We start from the raw sequence: 24,487 nt of genomic DNA, 5'->3' as shown, positions 1-24,487 counted from the left end.
CTTTATAACCAGCAAATTATAAATACCAAGGGCATTCAAGAATATTAATTTGTCACCCCTTTAAATTTTGGTTCTTTGAGCAGTTTGTGCCTGCAGCTGAACAACATTTGAAGGGAAAACAACTCTCTGTACATGCCTTTTTTGATGCTGGATAATGCACCATCACATCCATCTGAACAGGAATTAGGAAAGGGGGAAATAAAAGCTGTATTTCCTCCTTCAAATGTCACATCTCTCAACTAACCCATGGATCATGGATCGTAAGTAACTGAATGGCTAATGAGGAAATATCATTGGAAATATGTTGCATCTACTTTAGAGAAGAAAAAGGAAGGCAATTAAATCTTTTAATATAAAGGATTTTTATTTATACAGTAGCTAGGCTTGAGAAGAAATGAAAGCATCAAAACTTGAAAAATCCTGGTTTAAACTTTGGCCAAAAATGGCAGTTGAAATTGATCAAAATGACAATCAAAATGAAGATGAAGATACATAGGCAATTGTCCCAAGATTTGCAAATCTTGAAAACTGATGTTGACTGCACAATGCAAGAACTAGATGATCAGATCATTGCAGCTGTTTTCTAGAGTGCAGATGATAATGAAAATACGACAATGATGAAAACTACGAATCTCCTGGTTAAGTACCCTTTGCAGATGTCAAGGAGGCTTTCGATTTAGCTCTTCTGTACACTGAACAGAATTCTTGTTCCATGTCTATGGACGTTTTGTGGATATAGAAATGGAGGGATTTAGCAGCAAAATCTGGAATGTTATCTGCCAGACAAATGAGCATGATTGACTTTCTTTTCATTTTTAAGTGTTTAATGTATACCTATTTATTATTGTTTGTACTCATTGTACTTTTATTAGTACAGTATTACATAAATACTACTGCTCCTCTGTAATCAAACTTTCTTGTGTTCCGACTATGCCCTCAGCCTCAAAAGTGACAAAATAATGATGCTTTCCTGAACGAATATATATATATCAACACTGGTAAGGTCATAAAACCCACAATGCACCCTCATAAGAATATACATATTCTGTACACCCTATAATTTTGTGTGGGACAAATGAAGATCAATTTTCAATCATTTGTTTAGTTTCCACAGACTGTACAATCACATACAGTATTATGAAGTATGCAGACAGCATAACAATTGTCAAATGATTTCTTAACAGTAACAATAATCTTTGTACAATAATGAAAAATGCATAAATACTGGTAAGCAAGTACCTTGACATTAGAAGAGAGCAAAAATCTGTAAAGGAGGTAGTAAAAACAAGTAAACAAGCAATGAGATATATTTTAAAGCTATCAACAAGATATTAAGAACATTGAGAAGTTAGCAATGGTACAATTACCAGCATTTCTTCATGTATTCTTCGTTATTATAGATGCAGTTACTCAGCAGGAGAATTTTTAATGAGCTGATTGAACCAATATCTGTTAACCTTTGGAAGCTTATTATACACTGCTCAAAAGAATTTGAGGGACATGATTTTGGTCGACTGTAGCTTTTAACCCGTTACTGTTTTAAGATACAGAAGTTATGTATTATTCCAACATGCTTTAAAAAGATTTATGGTATATGAGATTAGCTATTCCCTCAATGAAATAGTAAAATGTATTGTGTTAAGTCAAATATTAAAGTGGGTGATTATCAATGAGGCACACTGTCTATAGGTGACAAGCTCATGCTTGTACAGCTTGCTTAAGTTCAGACAGTCAAAATGAGGTATCTAATGGAAGCAGAAGCTATTTGTGCATGAAAGCAGGACTATTTGTGCAGTGCTACTGACCTTGATGTATGAAACGAATCAAGGAAACAGGTTTGTACACTAGGAGCTCAATCCTCTGTGGGTGGAGGTGGTAGAGAATGCATCCCCAGTATCCCCTTCTTGCTGTACGAGGCAACTAAATGGGGACCCCAGGGCTTTCAACTTGGGAGCGTGGGCTGGCGACAACAGGGTCCCAAGCTGAATGTGACATTGTTTTCACTAATTTGTGTTACTTTCCTATTTGATCTTCCTTGTCCTACATTTTATTCTGACTCCAATGATATTAGGTTTGCAAGGCCTAGGGAGTTTTTAATTTTCACGTCCTTCACGGCCATTCTCTTCCTTTTGCCAATAACTACATTCTCCAAAGTGTCAGACCTCTTCCATATTTTCTCCAATTCATTAAAGGAAAGCTGCCCTGTATTACCTCCTCTTAAAGCAAGAATCACCACCAACATAATTAGGAGACTGGGTCAGGGTAGAAAGTAGAAAACATAGGCTAGACAGGAAAGATATGTGGTCAACTGTTCCCTTCGACTGCACAGTGCTTCTGCTCGGGACCACCAAAATAACATGAGGGCAACAATAGTCAAGAAGCAGGCTAAACATCACAAAGGCTTCATAAATGCTTGCAGTTAGCCCCTCATCCACTGAGATTTGTGCAGGTACATCACAACTGGCAGCTCTGACAATAGCGCAATGTGCTGTTCACGGGTGAATCCTACTTTTGCCTAACACAGAATTATAGTTGCCTGTGCGTGTATCATCGCCATGGAGTGCAGTATACAGAAGCAACAATCCGGGAACTGGACAGGTTTGGCATTGTGTCTGTCATGGTGTAGGGAAACATCACAACACAGTGTGCAATTTTCCTGATCCAATTGGTCAAAAATAATTTTTTGACTTCTTGACTTGGACCCAAATGTATACTGATTTATGTCATAGGATATAAACTTCATGGTTTTGATCCATATTGAATTGTGATCACAATAATAATTATTAAATTAATGTTGTAATGGTCCAATGTAATTCAATAATATTGCATATTATAGTATTGAAAAAGGTGGACCATTACGACATTAATTTAATAATTATTACTGTTACTGATTTATGTTCTTGACTGTACAAGGAATGTTTGCCAGATATTTGTTATGACGAGATAGCACAAACAAACCCCAACTGCTTTGCTTGCTCTCTGTTGTTCTTCAGTTGTACTAAAGTTAGCCTTGTTTAAAGTCCTACAAGACCGTATTTAGGCATGGGCCTTCTGGGCCGGGACCAGGGCGGCAAAACTGAAAAGGTCTAATAGTTTCAAAACGAGATTTTAGAAAGCATATACTTTTGTAGTATTCAAAAGCTAAAGTCCCCAACATGAATAACGGAATTTTCGTCCCGCTTATGTTTTCACATAAGTTGTCCGTAATATTATAAATACTGACAAAATGTTGAAACACAGCCACCCTCAGTTCTACGTTTGGGTATCAAGATGACTTCGGTCTGCAACTCAATTAAGTGGGCGGTAAATCAATGCCACCTAGAGAGACCGTGTGGTGTTGAGTGAATCGAGAAGGCGGCTAATTTCCCATAATACCAAGAGTTCCGGAGAAGTCCGTGAAATTGAAAGCCATTTTTTCATTTTGTGAGAGTTTTTCCTGTTGCATACACAACATGGATGGTTGAAAATGATCGCATAAGTGATGCAAATTATCCGAGATTAGCAGAAGAGAAGAAGAGGAGGGAAAACAAATTGTTCTCTCAAACACCAAAATTAGACTTGTTTTTCCACAGGATCCAAACTATAACTCATACAACTTCCTCTTAAACAATCATAAAATTAAAAATGATGGTACCAGCACAGAAAAACTTTGATGAGTGTATGCCCAATTTTAGTTGCACATCCATTGGTCTGCTGTTGGAACTGTAAGTGAAAATCGTGAAGATGATTTAATACTAAGAAAAGATATTTTTAAACCAAACAATTATTTTTGGCTTATGAATAATGTTACTAGAGACTACTGTGCTAACAGTGGAATTAAAAACAGGACAATTTCTGAAATTCTATGTTTATTTATTTATTTATTTATTTATTTATTTATTGACTTTAGCAGTGGCGAAGGTAGGGCTCGTGGCCCTCTCTTACACTTAACCACATAATTAATTTACAGATAATACATACATAAAAGAAATGTATGTAGATGTATCCAGACAATTAGCGATTTCTGACAAAAGTGCTCGTTGAAAGAAAGCTTTTAAATCGAAACATTATGAAAAGTGAATATCTGGTTTATTCCTGCAGCCAACAATCTGTTTTTGTGCTCCTTGTAAACTTTTTGGAGGGACATACCAATTTGCAATAACAGGCTTCATTGATTGGAAGAACAGAAATCAGTGGGTAACAGAACATGAGAATGTTTGATGTTTTACCTTGGAGGCATTCTACTGTATTACTTTATTAATTATATAAAAATAATAGTAATTGCAATTTTAGCTTATCAAGTTTAAGGAAGAGGGGTGCAAAATTATTTGGGCCCAGAGGTGTTGTAGTAGTTAAATTTGGCCCTGCTTACAAGTGATACTAAACAAGTGTACGTGGAAAGCATGGAAATAAATAATACAGGTATGTAGTTTTGCATGAGGTGAAAATCAATGTTGTCTACAGTAGTTTGACCCGGTAAAGAAGATTACATTTTAAGAGGTAAACATAGGATAATTCCTTTTGTAACGCTAACTTCAAATACGAGGACGGTTTGAAAAGTTCTTGGAATCACTGCTAGATGTCAGTGCTAGAGCAACGAGGTTCCTGCACAATAATCACACATCCTTTGTGAATAAACACGTGGCGCGTCAGTGCTCTAGCTCCAGGAGTGTGGTAGTGACAACTCTTTCTTGTTGTTCCTGCGTAGTGATTTGTGACAATGGAAAAAAAACTGAGATTCGAGCAGTGATTAAATACTTTGTACAGAAAGGTATGACAGCAAAGGAAATTCATGCCGACTTTTAGAACACACTGGGGGACTCTGCTCCTTCATTTTCAACTGTTGCCAAGTGGATCAGCGAGTTTAAATTTGGTCGGGAGAGCTCAGATGATGACCCGCGTAGTGGACGGCCAAAAAGTGTTACGACCCCAGAATTTATCGCAAAAGTGCATAAAATGGTCATGGAGGATCGTCGACTGAAAGTGCGGGAGATTGCTGAAGCTGTAGGGATGTCTACTGAACGGGTATATTATATTTTAACCGAAGAATTGGGTATGAAAAAATTATCCGCAAGATGGATGCCATGGCTTTTGACATTAGACAATAAACGCACCAGATTGGAAATGTCCGAACAAAGTCTGGCCCATTTTCAGTGCAACCAACAAGATTTTTTACGCCGCTTTGTGACTACAGATGAAACTTGGGTCCACTACTATACCCCAGAGACAAAACAGCAGTCAAAGCAGTGGAAACATACTGATTCACCACCACCAAAGAAAGCAAAGGCAGCGAGTTCAGACGGAAAGGTTATGGCCTCAGTTTTCTGGGATGCAAAAGGCATTCTGCTGATAGATTATCTTCCTCCTGGCCACAAACAATTACGGGGCAATACTATGCAAACCTCCTAGACCAACTACAGGAAAAGATACACAAAACAAGGCCTGGTTTGGCAAGGAAAAAGGTCATCTTTCATCAGGACAACGCTCCGCCACACACAAGTGTTATTGCCATGGCAAAACTTCATGAACTGGGGTACGAATTGTTGCCACATTCATCTTATTCACCTGATTTGGCACCATCAGACTTTCATCTATTCCCCAAGCTGAAAATTTTCCTCGATGGACGGAGATTTTCTACAAGGGAAGAACTGACAGCCGAATTGGAGAGGTATTTTGCAGGCCTGGAGGAATCTCATTTTCGAGATGGGATCAAGGCATTGGAACATCGCTGGACCAAATGCATTAGTCTACAGGGAGACTATGTTGAAAAATAAAAGCAGTTCCACCGAGGTAAGATACTTAACTCTAGTACATTCCGAGAACTTTTCAAAGCACCTACGTAGAGTTATAAAAATATTACTCCATTCAACCCTATTAAAACCATATATGACTCTATCCATGAACTTCTAAACTTTTGAAATATGAATATTGAATTTTCACGACCGCATTGTCATTGAAACAGACTTTCAACCTATTAGGTCGTGTTATGTACATTTAGTACGTGTTGAAGAAATGCCAAGTACAGAACAAAAATGGCAAACCAGACACCAGTGGGATCCGAAACCACAACCTCCCGATTTTGCGTCGGTTGCTCTACCAATTGAGCCATGGTGGCCATTTTTGTTCTGTACTTGGCATCTCTTCAACACGTACTAAATGTACGTAACACGACCTAATGGGTTGAAAGTCGGTTTCGAATACAATGCGGTAGTGAAAATTCAATATTCATTGACTTGGCCCTCAGCGGGCAACTTAAACGCACTCTACAGTGTGGTGATAATAGTACCAGACCTGTAGCTTAGATCCTATCCAACAGAACAAGGATTTTTTTATTTAAGGTATTTTGCTTTTTTATGGCCAGATTTTCTATTTTCTCATTTGTGACGTGCGGGAAGTGATCCCAATTGGGACACAGGAAACAAAACACGTCACTCACTTCACAAAAACAGACAACTCAACTCAATCTATGGGAGATAAAATGCATCAATTTTATCCACCTGTGAAAAACCTTACAAACACAATATTCAGCAAAGCAGAAAATGAAATATTAAGCAAAGGACCTAAACATAATTGCGGCAACACCTCAATATTACAGAACATCACAACCGCTGTAACAGAAACAGAATTAGCTATACAAAGAATTCCACATGAAATACGAGAAGAAGTCAGGCACGATATTGCAAAAAAACTACCACAAAGCGTCAACAAAGTAAAAGATAACATCTCTAATAATAATAAAGCGAACAAAATGCATATAAATAGTCTTAAGAACAAAGTCCAGCAAGATAATCTCCTTATAACAAAAGCTGACAAAGGAAATACAACAGTAGTTATTAACAAGGATGAATACATTCAAAAAACAAAAGAATGTTTCAAAAATGATACATTTCGTATTATATGCAAAGATCCCACAAACACAATACAAAGAAACCTAAAAAGCTTACTCAAAAACACACGTTTTTTGCTAACCGAAACAGAAGCAAATAATCTAATAACAATGAACCCCCAGCTACCAATTGCAAAAGCTCTTCCTAAAATTCATAATGAAAACACACCGATGAGAACCATAATAAATTACAGATCTAGTCCTACATATAAGCTTTCCAAATATATTCAAAAATTTCTTAAAAACCAATATTTTTTTCAAGCCAATAAAAGCATACGTAACTCAATAGACTTCTGTAATAAAACAGAAGATTTACAGTTAGAACAATACCACTCCATAGCCTCTTACGATATAACTAATATGTATCCAAATATCCCCACTAAAAAAATCTTAAATATAATTAGAACCAATCTCAAAACTTACAGCAGGTTAAGTACCTTAGCAATTGAAAAATTCATGACATTACTCGAATTTGCAGTTAATAACAACATTTTTAGATTTCATGATACAATTTATCAGCAAGCAGGTTTACCGATGGGGTCTCCCGCGTCTGGCATACTAGCAGAAATATACATAGAGCCTAGCAGAAATATACATAGATTACCTAGAATACACTTCATTATGCAAAATAGATTTTTTTTTGGTGATAACTTTCAAAACGGAACAATGAAATTTTAATTTTTATCTTTAAATAGCTTGCATATGATGTTGTTTGTTGACTAATCTGAGGTAATCATTCTTTATGATAGGGATAATCTTATTAAATAAAATATTAGTTTTCTCAGTTATTTCATTAATATTGTAATTGGGGTTTGTATATTGATCATTGTTATGTATAATTCTTCGTTTATATTAAGCAAAGGACCTTTGGGATTTGTATTTAATACTGTATTTTCAAACCATTACCTATATCCGTAAATTTATGCTTGTACTCATGCATGTGCTGACCTATTGCAGAAAAATGATTATGCTTGATGGCATTGACGTGTTCATTATTTCTGATCGTGAAATTTCAACCAGTACGCCCTATGTAACTTGTTAAGCAGATGTTACAACTAATTCAATAAACTCCTGACTGAAGACATTTATTGTTACTGTTGACTGACTTGGTATTATGTATGCTGTGCCTGCTATTATGTGTAGTTCTGAAAGCTATTTTAAGATTATGCTTCTTAAAGATATTAGTTAGAGAATATATACATGTGTTATTAAAAGTGAAAGTGCGTAATCTTTCTTGGGTTGATCTTGTTTCACCAGTGTAGTTTTGGGTCGGGACTTGATCTTTCGAATAATGGAATTAACCATTTCTTTTTTATAACCATTGTATACATAAACATAGTATGTGAAAACTGTACAAAATTTCACCCCATTCAATGACTCTACCTCAATCTAACCCATAAATATATGAGATACGAGAAGATGTCATAGGACCAACCATGTAGAGCACTGAAAGGGACGTCTGATGGTCAAGTCCTTTTGTAGATACGTCGTACAGTTTCAAAGCAGTAACTATCGAAATAAAGGTCTGCACTTCTAGAATGTGTCTGTACATTGACAATTTTGGCAAAATTTCCGTACAGTTATCTGTTTCAGGTGTACTAATGACCATCTGCATATATTCAGTTTTGGTGTCTGTCTGTTTGTTTGTCTGTCTGTTTGTCTATAACTTGGAAACTACTGGATATATTTTCACCAAACTTGATATTTAGAATCCACCTGTCCTTTGGTAGGTTTTAGGGCAAATATTGTTTCTAAATCCCTGAATTGACTGGGGGATTATACGAAACCGAAACTGTGATTTTGCATTCCCACAAAATATACACAACCAAACTTAATGTAAATTTACCTGCCTTAATGGAAATTAATTTCTAAGCCTTTTTTCCTCGTGTGCATCATTTCAATATGAGGATTAATAAGGGAGATATCATTAATGGACCGTTTTCCGGTACAAGTCCCACCGGACTTAACTCAAGAGCGGGTGCGTGTAAAGCGTATTTTTTACAACTTGAAAACTAATGAAGATATTTGAGTCAAACTTTACATTAACATCCACCTGTCCAACGGTAGGTGTTAATCGTCAATAACATTTCATGTTCCCGGAATGGACTGGCGGTTTATAGGGAACCGAAATGGTGATTTTACTCTTACACAATATATACAGTACAAGACCAACATGACTGGAAATCGACCAAACGTGATGGAATTCCATCTCTAAAACTTTTTTTCATGTGCATTTTTCGACAGGAGGATTAATAAGGGAGATATCATAAACGGTCCGTTTTTCAGGTTAAGTCAAGCGGATATAGCCCAAAAGGTGTTGTACGTGGAGCAGGTTCCTTATCTATCTACGTAAATAAAATCGTAACGACTGTGTGCCTGTACATTGACTATTTTGGCAAAATTTTCGTACAGCTACACGTTTAAGGGGTAATAATGTCCATCTGCATATTTTTTGGTTTAGTTTCTTGAAAGCCCTAATTTTTACACTCCTCATTGAAAACCCAGATTGCGACATAATCTGCCAGTCGAAGAAGGATATTGAAATTTGGCAAAATTATACGTTTTAGCCTGTAACGGACGGAAAACTTCCAAGATCTTTAAATTTTTCCCTTTTTATACCGAAGAATATCGAAATATGGAGGCAATTTTAATGATGTGCAGACCTTCGGGAAGTATTATCATATAAGTGATGGCACAATCCCAGTTCAATTTGGAGTGATCTACAACCTTGGTCTTACGACATTTTGTCGTATTTGTATCCCTTTTACGTTTGATTTTTCTCTATTTCTCCATGTTAAGTAAATTTGGACTTTTCACATACATAATTCATACCTTCCATCACTTATAGGAAAGATAGAATCATAAAACTCTACACGAAAATTTGTCCACCCAGTAGCCATATATGAGCCAAATGCTATGTATGTAGCTGTCACTTAATTATCCAAAAAGCAATGCAATGTGATATAATCTTACACAAATTTTACCCTATTCCACGTTTCTAACTCAATCTGACCCATGAATAGATGAGATATCATAAGACCAGCAATTTAGGCCGCTAAATCCGGCGTCATGGTACAATTCTTTCTAGATATGATGTACCGTTTAGCAGCAGTTAATCTGTAAATGAAGGTCTGCAATATTATAAACAAGCACATACTTTCGTATGTCGAACTATATATATTCACTGATGACGATTTTGTAGCGATCGAGAAAAGGTGTGTCTGCTATTGTAATCAGTACTCCCCACACCGACTTTGACTGGCAGTAGGAATGGGGTCCTTCTCCAATTCCTGTGTAACTGGCATTAATACGGCAGGCCTACCATTGTAATGAATAATTTACTTCTCGATTTGACTTGCAGAAGGCAAGGGAGCATCCAGTTTTGTTCAAAACTCCCCTTACCCGATTGTGTTTGGCTGTAGGCAAGCATTCCCGCAGTTATAAACAGATGTACCCATCTAAAATTTGACTGGCATTAGGCATACTGGCCTGCTATTTTGATGGAAACTCACCAACTTGGTGTGACTGGCAGTAAGCTGGCTGGCAGTTGGAAAAGGGGCCTGTCATTATAATGATAACTGCACAACTCAATTCTGACTGGTTGTAGGGAAGTTTCCTGCCATTATAATAAAAACTCCTCAATTTGTAATATGTCTGGAAGTAGGAAAGGGGGGCTGCCATTGTAACGGAAACTCCCCAAATCAATTGTGACCGTGCAGTAGGCAATGGGGCCTGCAATTATAATGTAAACTTCCCAACTCGATTGTGAATGGCAGTAGGCAAGTGAGCCTGTCGTTATCATCACAAATCCGTAACAAGCACTTTACACTGGAAACAACGTATGGGGACCTCTCCATGCTGTTTCTCGGATAACGCTAAGAGACATGCTATTTTAAAACAATCTTATTTACTGCATGTATAGTATTTACTTCAATATTCGTATACAATGCAGAATACCGTAGCGAAGCACGGGTACATCTGCTAGTGTGATAATAAATAAGTATCGATCAGGTGGAACTTTTCTTTCTTTTATGGTATTTAATCACTGCTCGAATCTCAGTTTTTCCAACTGTCACAAATCACTACGCGGGAACAATAACAAAGAGTCATCACTACCACACTCCTGCAGCTAGAGCACTGACGCGCCACGTGTTCACTCACAGGAACCTCGTTGCTCTAGCACTGACATCTAGCGGTGATTCCGAGAACTTTTCAAACTGTCCTCGTAAGTTCTATTAATTGTGTCAGCACTTTAAAAAAATGGCTTTCATCTTCAAACAAAAATAAATCTATTTTAGACCTCCAACAGTTCACAATCAATTTCAAATCAATATCTCCTTTTTTTTTTTTTTTTTTTTTTTTTTTACTACTACTGCTTTTCCCACACTGATGGGGTCGTGGGTGTGAACTGAACTGTGTCACACATGTGGATCTGGACTGGTTTTATGGCAGGACGCCCCACTGCTGCCAACCCTTTGTGGAGGGCTATATACATGTTTGTGTGTTTCTGCAGTGATTGATAGTTTGATGTGTTGCGTGAATATGAAGAGGAATGTGTTGGAAAAAACAACAAACACCTAGTATTACAAGTAATGAAAATCATTTTATTTTCCGTATTGAAAGAATCTCAATAATAATATAAGAGAATTTATTGGACTCCAACCTATTCAATACATTACAGGATGTTAACATTTGTAGTTAAACATCGTTAAAATGGAGACATGTTTCGCCCTCCATGTGGGGCATCATCAGTCATATCAAAGCACCTCAAAATTAAACCAGACGTCTGGTTGGAAATTATGAACATAATATGTATGAAAGAATGCATTAAAAAACACGTACAAAGTCCTATCCTAAACGAAATAACAATGGACTAGTTACACATAGTAAAATATGCTAGTGGTTTCTTAATATTAAAATGAGGCTATCATATGCACAGTATAAAAATGAAAGTAATCAAAGTCTATATGATATTGAGTTCGATGGTAGTTCTACGTAGTATAAAAAATGTTGGCAAAATAAAACACAATTTATAATTACTGTACACTTATTTATAATTGTTAAAATTGATGAGGTAAAACATTCCAATTTGTCTATTTGTAATTTGGCTCCAACCAAAATAATTGATTACTTTCATTTTTATACTGTGCATATGATAGCCTCATTTTAATATTAAGAAACCACTAGCGTATTTTACTATGTGTAACTAGTCTATTGTTATTTCGTTTAGGATAGGACTTTGTACGTGTTTTTTAATGTATTCTTTCTTACATATTATGTTCATAATTTCCAACCAGACGTCTGGTTTAATTTTGAGGTGCTTTGATATGACTGATGATGCCCCACATGGAGGGCGAAACATGTCTCCATTTTAACGATGTTTAACTACAAATGTTAACATCCTGTAATGTATTGAATAGGTTGGAGTCCAATAAATTCTCTTATATTATTATGAAACACCCAGTACCCAAGATGTTGGAATTAATCGTAGACAGTTAAATCTCAAGCCCAATTGGGAATCGAACCTGGGGCCCTCTGAATCACAGGCCAGTACACTGACCATTCAGCCAAAGGGCCCAACTGAACATACTAGTTTACTGTTCCCTTGTAAAAATTTCACAAAGCTGACATAAAATTCATTAACTATAAGAGTTTAATCTCAGGAAGAATGAAATGAAAATGATGATACCCATTAGAACTAATCAAGCGTATCTTTGCAGTACTGGTTGACTATGTGTTTGTTACAAATTTCGACTATCTTAGTTCTCTATAATACATAATAAATAGCAATTATCTAACTCTACAAGGAAATTAATTCACACCTCACCTCTGAGGCTCCATCATACGGGCTGAAACCACCAGAACAGGTCTCATCTTCATGTGCAGTATTTAGCTGAGGTGGACTGATTTTCAGTGAAGCTGCTAGCATGCTCAAACTATCTGGAATGTGTTCCATAAGTGTTGCCTCCTCAGTTCTTTTCTGGCACAGTAACTCTTGAAGTATGTCTAGGCCTCTATATTCTAATAAGAAGCGTTTCAGCAATCTTGGTTTCCTAGCAAATGAAATTATAAGAAAATAATTTTACAAAAATATTAGGTATTTAAAAAATAGTATGAACAATTCAGAGCAAATAAAAAACTTCCTAAAAAACACACACAACAACTTCAACCTTTGGATGGTCTAGAAATCATGATCCTCATCAAAAATCTAATTGAATTTGTTTTGGATGTAATTTCATACAAAATTATTTATGAAGCAAAATGTTCAATATTCTATGGGTAGACATCACGAATGAAATGATAAATCCAGTCCAAAACTTATCATACAAGGAAAAAATGTGGGTGGAGACGATTACTGTGGGTGCTGAACTTACAAGAGTGGTTCTACATCCACGATATGGCAATTCTGATACAGGAAATACAAAATAGGAAAAATTACTCCATGATGGTCACCAACCTTCTGTGAAGGCATGCATGCACACACACAAATAGAAGAAGAGAACATATTATTTAATAAGAAAATAATGGACTTGGACCTGGAGGGTATGAGAAGCATAGGGACATCAAGACGATGTTGTTTAGACTTGGTCTTTAATGATTTAAAGATAAAGAGGTGTGGCACTAACCAAAGCCGCAAGCTAGTTGAAAATAGGATTGTGGAGGCACATAATAAATTCACAGAGACAGACTGAATACTGAAAACAGTCTATAATGAAGATGTATGTATGTATGTATATAATAGACATTGTTATTCCTATTTAAATTTTCAAGTTAAATAACAGGAAAATATGGAGAATATGATAATCATGCTGCTCATGAAAATGAAAATCCACAGCCTATTTCCAGCCATTCGACCAGGTCAGGAATGGAAAGAATGATGCTCCCATCTAGCGGCGAGGATAGGAAGTGTGCCGACTATCAAAGCCTGTCGCACTCCTCTAAAAGGGAATGAAAATAACAGAATATTTTACCAACCTGTCATCCTTAACTACATAGTAAGAAATGCTATCTTGTGAAGTGTTTATAAGAATATAGTGACCTGCATGAGTTATGCAGGGAACAATTAAGAATTTACTTTTATAGGCTTTAAAAGATTCGTCTTTTTTGTCTTCTGATGTGTGTGCAAAGTTCAGTGAAGGGTTTTTGAAAAGCCTTTCCAGCCACCTGTCTGTCAGCTTGGCCCTTTCTTCCAATGTGATATTTAAACTATTCCTAGATTTTCTTCTGATGACGGAGAGCACAGTTCTCTGCGAAATGTAAAGAATTTCACCTTATTTTCTTGACATGGCATAAGCCCAAAAGTCTATACAGTATCATGTCTATAAGTACGGGCCGTGAAAGCATCAATGGCTACATTAAAAACCTCTATGGGGAGGATACTTTTAAGAAGGCTTCAAAATTCAGCAAATTAAGGAGAAAGAAGTTTATTCTTCTTTCTTTGTGTTTTCTACTTAGATGCAGGGACCATAACATCATTCCCAACTGTGTGAAGCTGAAGCACACGTTAAACACACTGAAGGCCAGGAGAATATATCAACGCGCTAGCAAGGCTCTTGTGACCGAGAGAGTGCATTATACTCATAGGGAACTGGACTCGGTCTCCCGAGAGTTGTTTCGTTTACACCTGCTGAGCAACATTCTCTCGCAGGAATTGTGGTTGACTTTTGTGGTTGACTTTCGATCGCATTACTGCTATACAGGCTGAATGAAAATTCAACAAGGTGTCATTCAGACAGAAATCGAAGTTCCTCCGACTAGCTCAGAAACAGGCGGTCTCTCGCACGAACCCAGATGCTAGTAAAACTGTCGTCAATTTTTCCAAGAAATCTTTGGACGAGAACCAAGCAGCAGTTCTATCTACGGACCCTAATTTTGCTGTCGCTCCCTCTAAGATTCCCACTGAGGAGTTAATTACTTCCGTTGAGGCAGCCATCCACAAACTACCTACGGGTGAGGCTGAGGAGTTAAGACAGAAATGTGCAAGACTCATAAGGTCTGCTGTTGTACCCACACCCAATTTAACAAAAGGCGAAAGGAGAGCTCTGAAGGAACTTAAGAGATGATTCTGAACTGACCATTCTCTCAGCTGATAAGGGTAATGCGACAGTGGTTATGGACACTGACGAATATAAGAATAAGATCTTGGCTATGTTGTCAGAGCCTGTTTACAGATTGAGCTCACGTGACCCCACCACCCGTGTGACCAACACCACCGTGAAGCTCTTAAGGCAATCTTCAATTCCGAAAGAGGAGGCTAAACATCTGTCCCCGGGGGGTGCAGTGCCACCTAGATTATATGGACTGCGTAAGATCCATAAAAAAGATGTTCCTCTCAGACCTATTGTTAGTGCGATAAGTTCTCCTATGTATGCTCTGGCTAAATACCTGAGCAGATTGCTTCAGCCCACATGTAGGATGTACTGAATCATACGTCAGGGACTCTCAGTATTTCGTCAACGAGCTGTCAGCCATAACGCTTCAACCTAAAGCACTTTGGTAAGTTTTGATGTGGAGTCCTTGTTCACTAAAGTGCTGATTGACTCGGTCATGGCTCTCATTGAACACCTGTCCCTGAGGACATTACTAAGCTATTTTACCACTGCATGACTTCCAGCTATTTCTTGTGGGATGAGAACTTTTATGAACAGACGAACGGAGTGGCAATGGGAAGTCCACTTTCGCCTGAAGTGGCTAATTTCTTTATGGAGCATTTTGAGGAGGAGGCTATTGCTTCGGTGCCCATTAAGCCAATGATATGGTGGAGGAATGTTGATGATGTGTTTGTGGTCTGGACAGAAGGTCCTGAGAAACTTAATCTATTTCTAAACCACCTAAATCAGCAACATCCTTCAATTAAATTCACTATGGAGATGGAGTCGGACAGATGCCTTCCTTTCTTGGACGTTCTAGTAAGAAAGAAACCGGACGGCTCCTTAGGAGATACCGTCTATCGTAAGCCTACCCACACAAATCACTATCTTCATGCAGATTCTCAACGAATTTGCGAGCCATCAAATATCCAGGTGGAGATGGACACGCTCAAAGTCACGTTTAAGGGTAATGGTTACAGCGATTTTCAGATTCATAGAGCCCTGCATCCCAGAGAAACGACCAAGCAAAGCTTCACACAAGGAAGAAGTGAAGGGAAATGCCTACTTGCCTTACATTCACAACACTTCAGATCGACTTGCTAAGGTCCTCCGCAAACACAATATAAAAACCGTGTTTGGCACCGCCACAAAAATTGCTCCAAGTCTGAGTAAAACCAAGGACGAATTGTCCCCACTTTTACATCCTGGGGTATACAAAATTCGCTGTAGTTGCAGTATGGTATACATTGGCCAAACATGCCGGTCCATTGGTACCCGTATCAAGGAACATGAACATAATATTCATCTCAACCAGCCAGACAAATCAGCAATAATTGAGCATGCTCTATCATCGGGTCAGGATGTCATGTTCCAAGATGCTCGAGCTCTTACCCACACTAGACACTACAGGTCCAGGATTATACAGGAAGCTGTGGAAATACGTAGAAATTCTAACAATTTCAACAGGGACACTGGCTATCAATTAAGTAATACCTGGTTGCCAGCCATTAAGGATTTACGTAGGTAGTTCCCTTACCTGTCCCTTCACGATTGTTATTTCATCTCCGTGTTTTCTAAATTCGTACGTTCCTTATCGCCAGATGTTTCATTTCAGGCTTGGGTCAATGTCATATGTTATGTACACATGTTATGCAACCCTCTTAGACTGATTCTGATGGTTCGGTCAGCTTCCGCTTCGAGCGCTAACGCTGTGCCACGTCCGAAGAGCCATCTGGCGACAAATGAACGTACCATTTCCTCTTCTATTACAACGTCTAAATTTCAAAAGTCATTGTTTGAGAAGCCTTTCTCGTGGACAGTCGCGATTTTCTTCTGATGATGCAGAGCACAGTTCTCTGCGGAACGTAAAGAATTTCACCTTATTTTCTTGACACGGCATAAGCCCATACAGTATCATGTCTATTTCTTAATTGATGATAATTCCATAAATCACTTATGCAAATTATGTATGGTAAAGAGTACTTTTATCTAAGAAGTTTTTGAGGTGAATAAACAACAATAACAATTATGTGATTAATCTCAAATTCTAATCTTACTTGTTTTTTTAGTGCAAACTATAACAAAAAATGTTTTTAAAGATAGGTGTATACTATCATGGATGGCTTTGTAAAGCTTTTTATGCTCAACAATTTTGCACACACACATCTGTGGGGGGGGGGGGGGGTCTTCAGTTGATGGTTTAGGTAATGTAACCCAAGAAAACACTTGGATTGCTGTTTATTCTTTGACTTCATTCACTAAAATTATTGCTGCTTGGCTTTCTTTTGTAGCAGGTTAATGGATATTTCATAAACCTAAACCTTTGTATAAATTCCTCTATACCAGTGGTTTCCTAGCTTTCCAGTCTCCAGACCCATTGAAAAATATTCAAATTTCATGGACCCCCACTGAGTTATGAAATAATAATAATAATAATAATAATAATAATAATAATAATAATAATAATAATAATAATAATAATAATAATAATAATGTTTTTATGTCCCACTAGGTACTTTTTTGACAGTTTTCGGAGACGCCGAGGTGCTGAAATTTTGTCCCGTGGGAGTTATTTTACATGCCAATAAATCTATCGACACGAGGCTGACATATTTCAGCCCCTTCAAATACCACCGGACTGAGCCAGGATCGAACCTGCCAAGTTGGGGTCAGAAGGCCAGTGCCTCAACTGTCTGACCCACTCAGCCTGGCTAGTTTTGAAATAAAACTAACAGTAAATATGTTACAGACACTTACATTTTAATTCAAATATATTAAAATCAAAAGGCAAAATTATAATGTGAATGACATCAAGCACACTTTAACTAAAGTGAAAAATACAGCTGGTTTTATACAATTAGCTCATTGATGTGTTTTATGTCTGATAATTTCAATATAAAGTCACTCTTGACTTCAAAATGAAATGGCGTATGGCTTTTAGTATCGGGAGTGTCCGAGGACATGTCCAGCTAGACTGGTGCAGGTTTTTATTTGACGCCCATAGGCGACCTGTGTGTCGTGATGAGGATGAAATTACGATGAAGACGACAAATACACCCAGCCCCCCATGCCAGAGGAATTAACCAAGGTTGGTTAAAATTCCCGATCCTGCCGGGAATCGAACCCGAGATCCCTGTGACAAAAGGCCAGCATGCTAACCATTTAGCCATGGAGCCGGACGACTTTAAGATTATTTCTTAAATTCAATTTCAAATATGTGAGATGGGAAAGTGCAATGTCATTAAATAAGCAGCAGGGAACACTGCTAAGTAATTAAAAGTTTTTCTTGAGAGATCAAGATAGTCCTGACTTATAAGTCAGCTAGTTGTAACTGTGAAAACTGCTTTTTTTAATGAACAATCAGTTTAAAGTTCTGCCAAACGATATTTTTAGGGGATAACAGAGAAGAGCAAATGGATTCCTTATCTGCATGTCACTTTCATCCATCACTGGGAAATATTCCCTTAGCTTCACTCGTTCCAAATGTGACTATGTTAAGAATCTCCTTTGGAACATTTTCTCCTGACATGTGGATGAAATATGTCACAGAAGGGATTTTCTCCAAATTCATATCTTCAGATTTTATCATTTCATCTTTTTATCTCAACATTTAAAAAAATGTTTTTTTTAAACTGCCTGTGAACACCCTAAAACATTGCAGCCCCCCCCCCATCCTAAAATACTGCTGTGGACCCCACTTTAGGAACCTCTCCTCAATACACCAGTGAAAAGTTTGTCAAAGTCTGTTTGGTGGTTCTTGAATTAGCCAGCACAAACATGGATACCTACAGGGAATTTTACCTATAACCTCTACAGATAATCCTAAAGCAACAGATAAAAGCCAATTGATTTAAGATTATACAAAACTTCTTATGAAAGGGAAGACTCCATACATAAATTACTGCAGCACATACAAAAATGCCTTTTCTCATGCACCTATGCCATCTCTATGCCTGTTAGTTAAAGTCTGAATACCACTACTTTTAGGACCTGACAATCTTATTATCTCTATTATATAAAGCCGTACGGCTGACTCACTCACTGACATAAATGATTGACCACTTCCAGATGAGGTAGAAACGTCAAATTTGGCAAAGTTACAGCTATTAGCGTGTAAGCTACGGAAAAGTTCCAAAAAATTCAAATTTTTAATTTTTGCCCCCCGCCCCCAAACAAAATGGCGGACGCCATGATGCAGTACCCTACAATATTGAAAATTGGCAAAAATCTAGCTCCTACCCTGAAACTGATGTAGAAATTGCAACAAGTTCAAATATTTAATATTTTACCCGTTAAAAAATTTGGAATATTAAGCCAAATTGAATGTCGGTGCAGACTTTCGTTTCGAGCTATTTTGTGGCCGAACGGTAATTGCTATCAATGAACGGATTGCACCTTCGGCTCTTAAAATTAAGAGATCTACAACTTTGGTCCTATGACTTTTTGTCGTATCTCGACCCCTTCTACCTTAGATTGAGCTTCATTTTCCCGGTTTCGCAAAATTTTGTTAAATTTCCATAAATTATTTTACTGATTCACACACTCATATGATAGATAGATGAACGAAATTCAGCACGCTCCATGGCAACGGCATTGGCCATATGTAGACCGACTTTCATTATTCTAGCTGCCATGCAAGTATGGGAAATCGGAGGGTACATGCGGAAACACTATTGGAATTTCAGCCTAATTTATGATACTTAACCAATTTATGGTGAAGCCATTTGAGATACGGCAAAACCTCAAATAACCAAAACTATAGGTCGTTTCATCGTCGATCTGTCTGCCAAGTTTCAAGACTCTAGCTGTCTGCTAAGTTGGCGAAATTATTTTTCAGCTGGTGTTAAGCGGACGAAATTTGATATGGATCGAAACGTTCACCCCTTTCAATGGCATAAATATTCGAGATACGAGAAAATGCCTCAGACAGTACTGTAGGCGACTAAAAGACACGTCTGATGGCGCAATCCGTATCTCGATACGACTTACCGTTTGGCCGCAATAAATTTTCAAACGAAAGTCTGCACTATTTAGCATGCACATTGCCTGGCTCTATGCTATCTTATATATATAAAGCCACAAGGCTAACTGACTGACTGACTGACTCACTGACATTAATGTTTGCCCACTTCCAGGTGAGCTAGGAACTTGAAATTCGGCAATCTGATAGCTATTAGGCTGCAACCGAAGGAAAAATTCAAAAAAGTTGAAATTTTTCATATTTAGCCCCCTTCTGCCCAATCAAATTATCGGACTGAAATTTCGTGTTAGACCCTTCCAGATGAGCCAGGAACTTGAAATTCGGCAGTCTGATAGGTATTAGGCTGCTACCCAATGTCAAATTCCAAAAAGTTCACATTTTTCATATTTAGCCCTCCCCCCAAAGGATCACTAAAATTTTGGGTTAGACCCTTCCAGATGTGCTAGAAACTTGAAATTCGGCAATCAGATAGCTATTACGCTGCAACCCAAGCAAAAATTCCAAAAAGTCAAATTTTTCATATTTAGCCCCCCCCCAACGAATCACTCAATTTTCGTGTTAGACCCTTCCAGATGAGCTAGGAACTTCAAATTCAGCAATCTGATAGCTATTAGGCTGCAACCCAAGGACAAATTCCAAAAAGTTCACATTTTTCATATTTAGCCCACCCCTAAAGAATCACTAAAATTTCGGGTTAGACCCTTCCAGACAAGCTAGGAACTTGAAAATCGGCAATCTGATAGTTATTAGGATTCAACCTAATGAGAAATTCCAAAATGTTCAAATTTTTCATATTTAGTCCCCCCCCCCCGCCCAATCAATATATCGGGCTCAAATTTCGTGATAGAACCTTCCAGACGAGCTAGGAACTTGAAATTCGGCAGTCTGACAGCTATTAGGCTGTAACCCAACGCAAAATTCCAAAAAGTTCAATTTTTTTATACTTAGCCCCCCCCCCCCCCACCGAATCAAATTATCGGACTATAATTTGGGGTTAGACCCTTCCGTTCCACATGAGGTAGAAACTTGGAATTCGGCAATCTGATAGCTATTATTCTAAACCCAAGAAAAATTTCAAAAAGTTCAAAATTTTCATAATAGCCCCCACACCGAATCAAAATATCGGACTCAAATTTCGTGTTACACCCTTCCGCCCAATCACATTATCGGACTCAAATTTCCTGTTAGACCCTTTCAGGCGGCAATCTGATAGATATTAGGCTGTAACAAAAGGAAAATTTCCAGAAAGTTCCAATTTTTCATATTTAACCCCCCTCAATGAAATTATCTTACTCAAATTTCGTGTTATACCATTCAAGCCGGCAATCTGATACCTACTAGGCCGTAACCCAAGGAATAATTCCAAAAAGGTCAAATTTTCATATATAGCCCCCCCCCGAATCAAAATATCGGACTCAAATTTCGGGTTAGGCCCTTCCAGATGAGCTAAGAACTTGAAATTTGACAATCTGATAGCTATTAGGCTGCAACCCAAGGAAAAATTCCAAAGAGTTGAATTTTTCATATTTAGCCTCCCTAGCGCCCAATCAACCAAATTCCGTGTTAGACCCTTCCAGACGAGCTAGGAACTTGAAATTCGGCCTCCTGACAGCTATTAGGCTGTAACCCAAGGAAAAATTCCAGAATGTTCAAAATTTATATATTTGGCCCCTACCGAATCAAAATATCAAAATATAAGCTAGGAACTTGAAATTTGGCAATATTATAGCTATTAGCCTGTCACCTACGGAAAAATTCCAAAACATTCAAATTTTAATTTCTGCCTCCATCCCCCCAAACAAAATGGTTTACGCCATTATGCAGTGCCCTACGAAATTAAAAATGTGGCAATGCTCTAGCTCCAAGCCTGTAACCGAAGTAGAATTTGCTAGAAGTTCTAATATTTAACATTTCACCCACTAAAAAATTCAAAATATTAAGCCAAATTTAATGACGGTGCAGACTCTCGTTTCGAGGTATCTTGTGGCTGAACGGTAATCGCTATAAATAAATGGATAGCACTTTCCTGTCCCAAAATGAAGAGATCTACAACTTTGGTTCTATGACATTTTGTCGTATCTCGACTCCTTCTACCTTAGATTGAACTTCCTTTCCCCGGTTTTGGTCAATTTTCTTAAATTTCCATAAATGATTTTACTGATTCACACACTCATAAGACAGATAGATGCACGAAATTCAGCACACTTCTTGACGCGAACATTGGCCATATGTAGACCGACCATCATTATTCTAGCTGTCTTGAATGTACGGGAAAACGGAAGGAATTAGTGGAAACACTAAGAAAATTGCAGCATGATGTATGTTTTTAAACAGTTTATGCCGAAGCCCAGGGAGATACGGCAAAACCTCAAATAACCAGAATTGTAGGTCGTTTCATCGTCGTCAAGCCTGCCAAGTTTCAAGACTGTAGCTTTTTTCTACGTTGGCAAAATATCTTTTTAACTTGTGAAAACTGGACGAAATTTGACATGGATCGAAAAGTTCACTTCTTTCTGTGGTATAAATAGGGGAGGTACAACAACATCCATGAGACATTAATGTAGGCGGCTAACTGTCGTCTGATGCCGTAATCCGTTTCTCGGTTCGACGTACTGTTTGCCGGCAATAAATTTCCAAATGAAATTATGCAATATTTAATGTGCATATTCCCTGGCTCTATCGGCTATCTGGTAACTATTAGGTTGTAACCCAGTGAAAAATTGCAATAAGTTTAAATTTTTTATTTTTACCCCACCCCGCCAAATAAAATGGCGGGCGCTGTTTCCGGGTGCTCCAGAAAATTGAATCAGGCAAAATTGTAGTTGTTACCCTGTAACTTTTACTTTTTACCTCTCAAAAGTATCCAAATATTCAGGCAAATTTCATGCCATTGCAGACCTTCATTTTGAAATATTTTGTGCCTAAACAGTAGTTCCAATCAAAACAGGACAGCACTTTCTGTCCCGGGAACGATGCGACCTATAAATTTGGTCCTATGAAAGTTTCAAGACTGTACCTGACTATTAAGTGAATAAAATATCGAAATATTCAGGCAAATTTCATGCCGTTGCAGACCTTCATTTTGAAATATTTTGTACCTAAACAGTAGTTCCAATCAAAACAGGACAGCACTTTCTGTCCCGGGAACGATGCGACCTATAAATTTGGTCCTATGAAAGTTTCAAGACTGTACCTGACTATTAAGTGAATAAAATGCCCCAGATTGAAAAGTTTACTCTTATCCATACAATAAATCGCCAATACACGATAACATATATTAGCACCAAACACGCCGGCGGGTAAAAGGTCCATCCGTTGGCACAGAGCGTTTGTTGATGCAACATTCCGTTTCTCCACAGTCTATTCCGAAATGTCCATTTGTAAAATGGAGTACCCGGGGGTTTGGGGGCGGAGCCCCCAACGAGCGAAAGCGAGTTTTTCCTTATAAAACCAATGACATGACTATTTTGCCAGTTTATTTATTGTGGGAAATACCTAAAGAGCAATTCAATTCTGCCAGTGATTCCATGAGCAATTCCCGACCAACGTCACCAAAGGGCACAGTTCATAATGAACTTCATTTTTAACGCTTCCTTTGTTTTTCATATTCACTTCTTTCCATTGTTTTATAAATTGTACCTAACTTACTTGATTACTGAATATTACATTTATAAAAGATGAATGGGATCGTATTATTTACTGTGCAACAACTTACCATAATTTACTACTTCAATATTTTGTTTAAGAGTGTGACCTGCAATAATATGGTGATCATTTTATGGGCCCACCGCAAATGTTTTCATATTTCTTGTCTTGTGGTTTTCACACCTTTTAATACATTGTTGTTATCTTGTAAGCCCCAATCAAAAAAGTTTTCATTTTTGATCTCTTGTGTTTTCACACCTTTAAATACTCTCCTCTCACCTTCAGAAACAGTAGATGCAACTTTCACTGTACCTGTCCATACATGACGTAAAATGGAAGCATTACAAGTTATAAATCTCATTGTTAGGTCCGTATTAAGCAACACACAGTATACCTTTCTGAAAGAATGTTTCTTGAGAGTCAACCTTTTCAATACCGGAAACACCGCTACATGAAAGCAAGTTCAAAGTATGTGTGTTAAACTTCGCGCGAGGTGGAAGATAGCAGCCCACCGAACTCACTGACGTGCCGCAGCCGTAGCCGCTTCGAGCCAGCTTCACGCAGCCAGGCATGACCATATATGGTAATATTCCGACCCATGTGTAAAAGTCTACTTGTAGTTAAGATGATGATGTTTTTACACCGCCAACGTGGAGGCCATCGTAACAGATACAATCTATCAAATTCTCGAGAAAACCCACCATGTACTTTGGGAGTTATAGCGGTGGATTATACCCCATTTCTAGATGCTTCGCCACATCCGGGTATAAAGGGAGGGCGGTCCAGGCTACAGAGGCAGTAATACTCCACCGTCTCTGTGGTATGGGTGACGGATGGAGCTCTACAAGTGCGGCAGACCGAACCTAGGGTCAGACGTGACTTCGCATCTCGAGTGCTCGGTTCCAG

At 37.9% G+C, this 24,487-nt stretch overlaps 1 protein-coding gene across 1 annotated transcript in view; it reads right to left on the bottom strand.

The window, feature by feature from the left end:
- The window catches only part of Rnb (R and B), a 76,142-nt gene that overhangs the window by 7,638 nt on the left and 44,017 nt on the right, over window positions 1-24,487 (bottom strand). The window contains exon 9 of the mRNA XM_067149486.2: window positions 12,693-12,918. Coding sequence (XP_067005587.2) covers window positions 12,693-12,918 — 226 coding nt within the window. The remainder of the gene's footprint in view (window positions 1-12,692; window positions 12,919-24,487) is intronic.

The sequence above is a fragment of the Anabrus simplex genome, chromosome 6 (genome assembly GCF_040414725.1).
Source record: "Anabrus simplex isolate iqAnaSimp1 chromosome 6, ASM4041472v1, whole genome shotgun sequence".
Taxonomy (NCBI): Eukaryota; Metazoa; Arthropoda; class Insecta; order Orthoptera; family Tettigoniidae; genus Anabrus; species Anabrus simplex.
The sequence above is the reverse complement of the archived record's forward strand: the minus strand, read 5'-3'. Positions and strand labels throughout refer to the sequence as shown.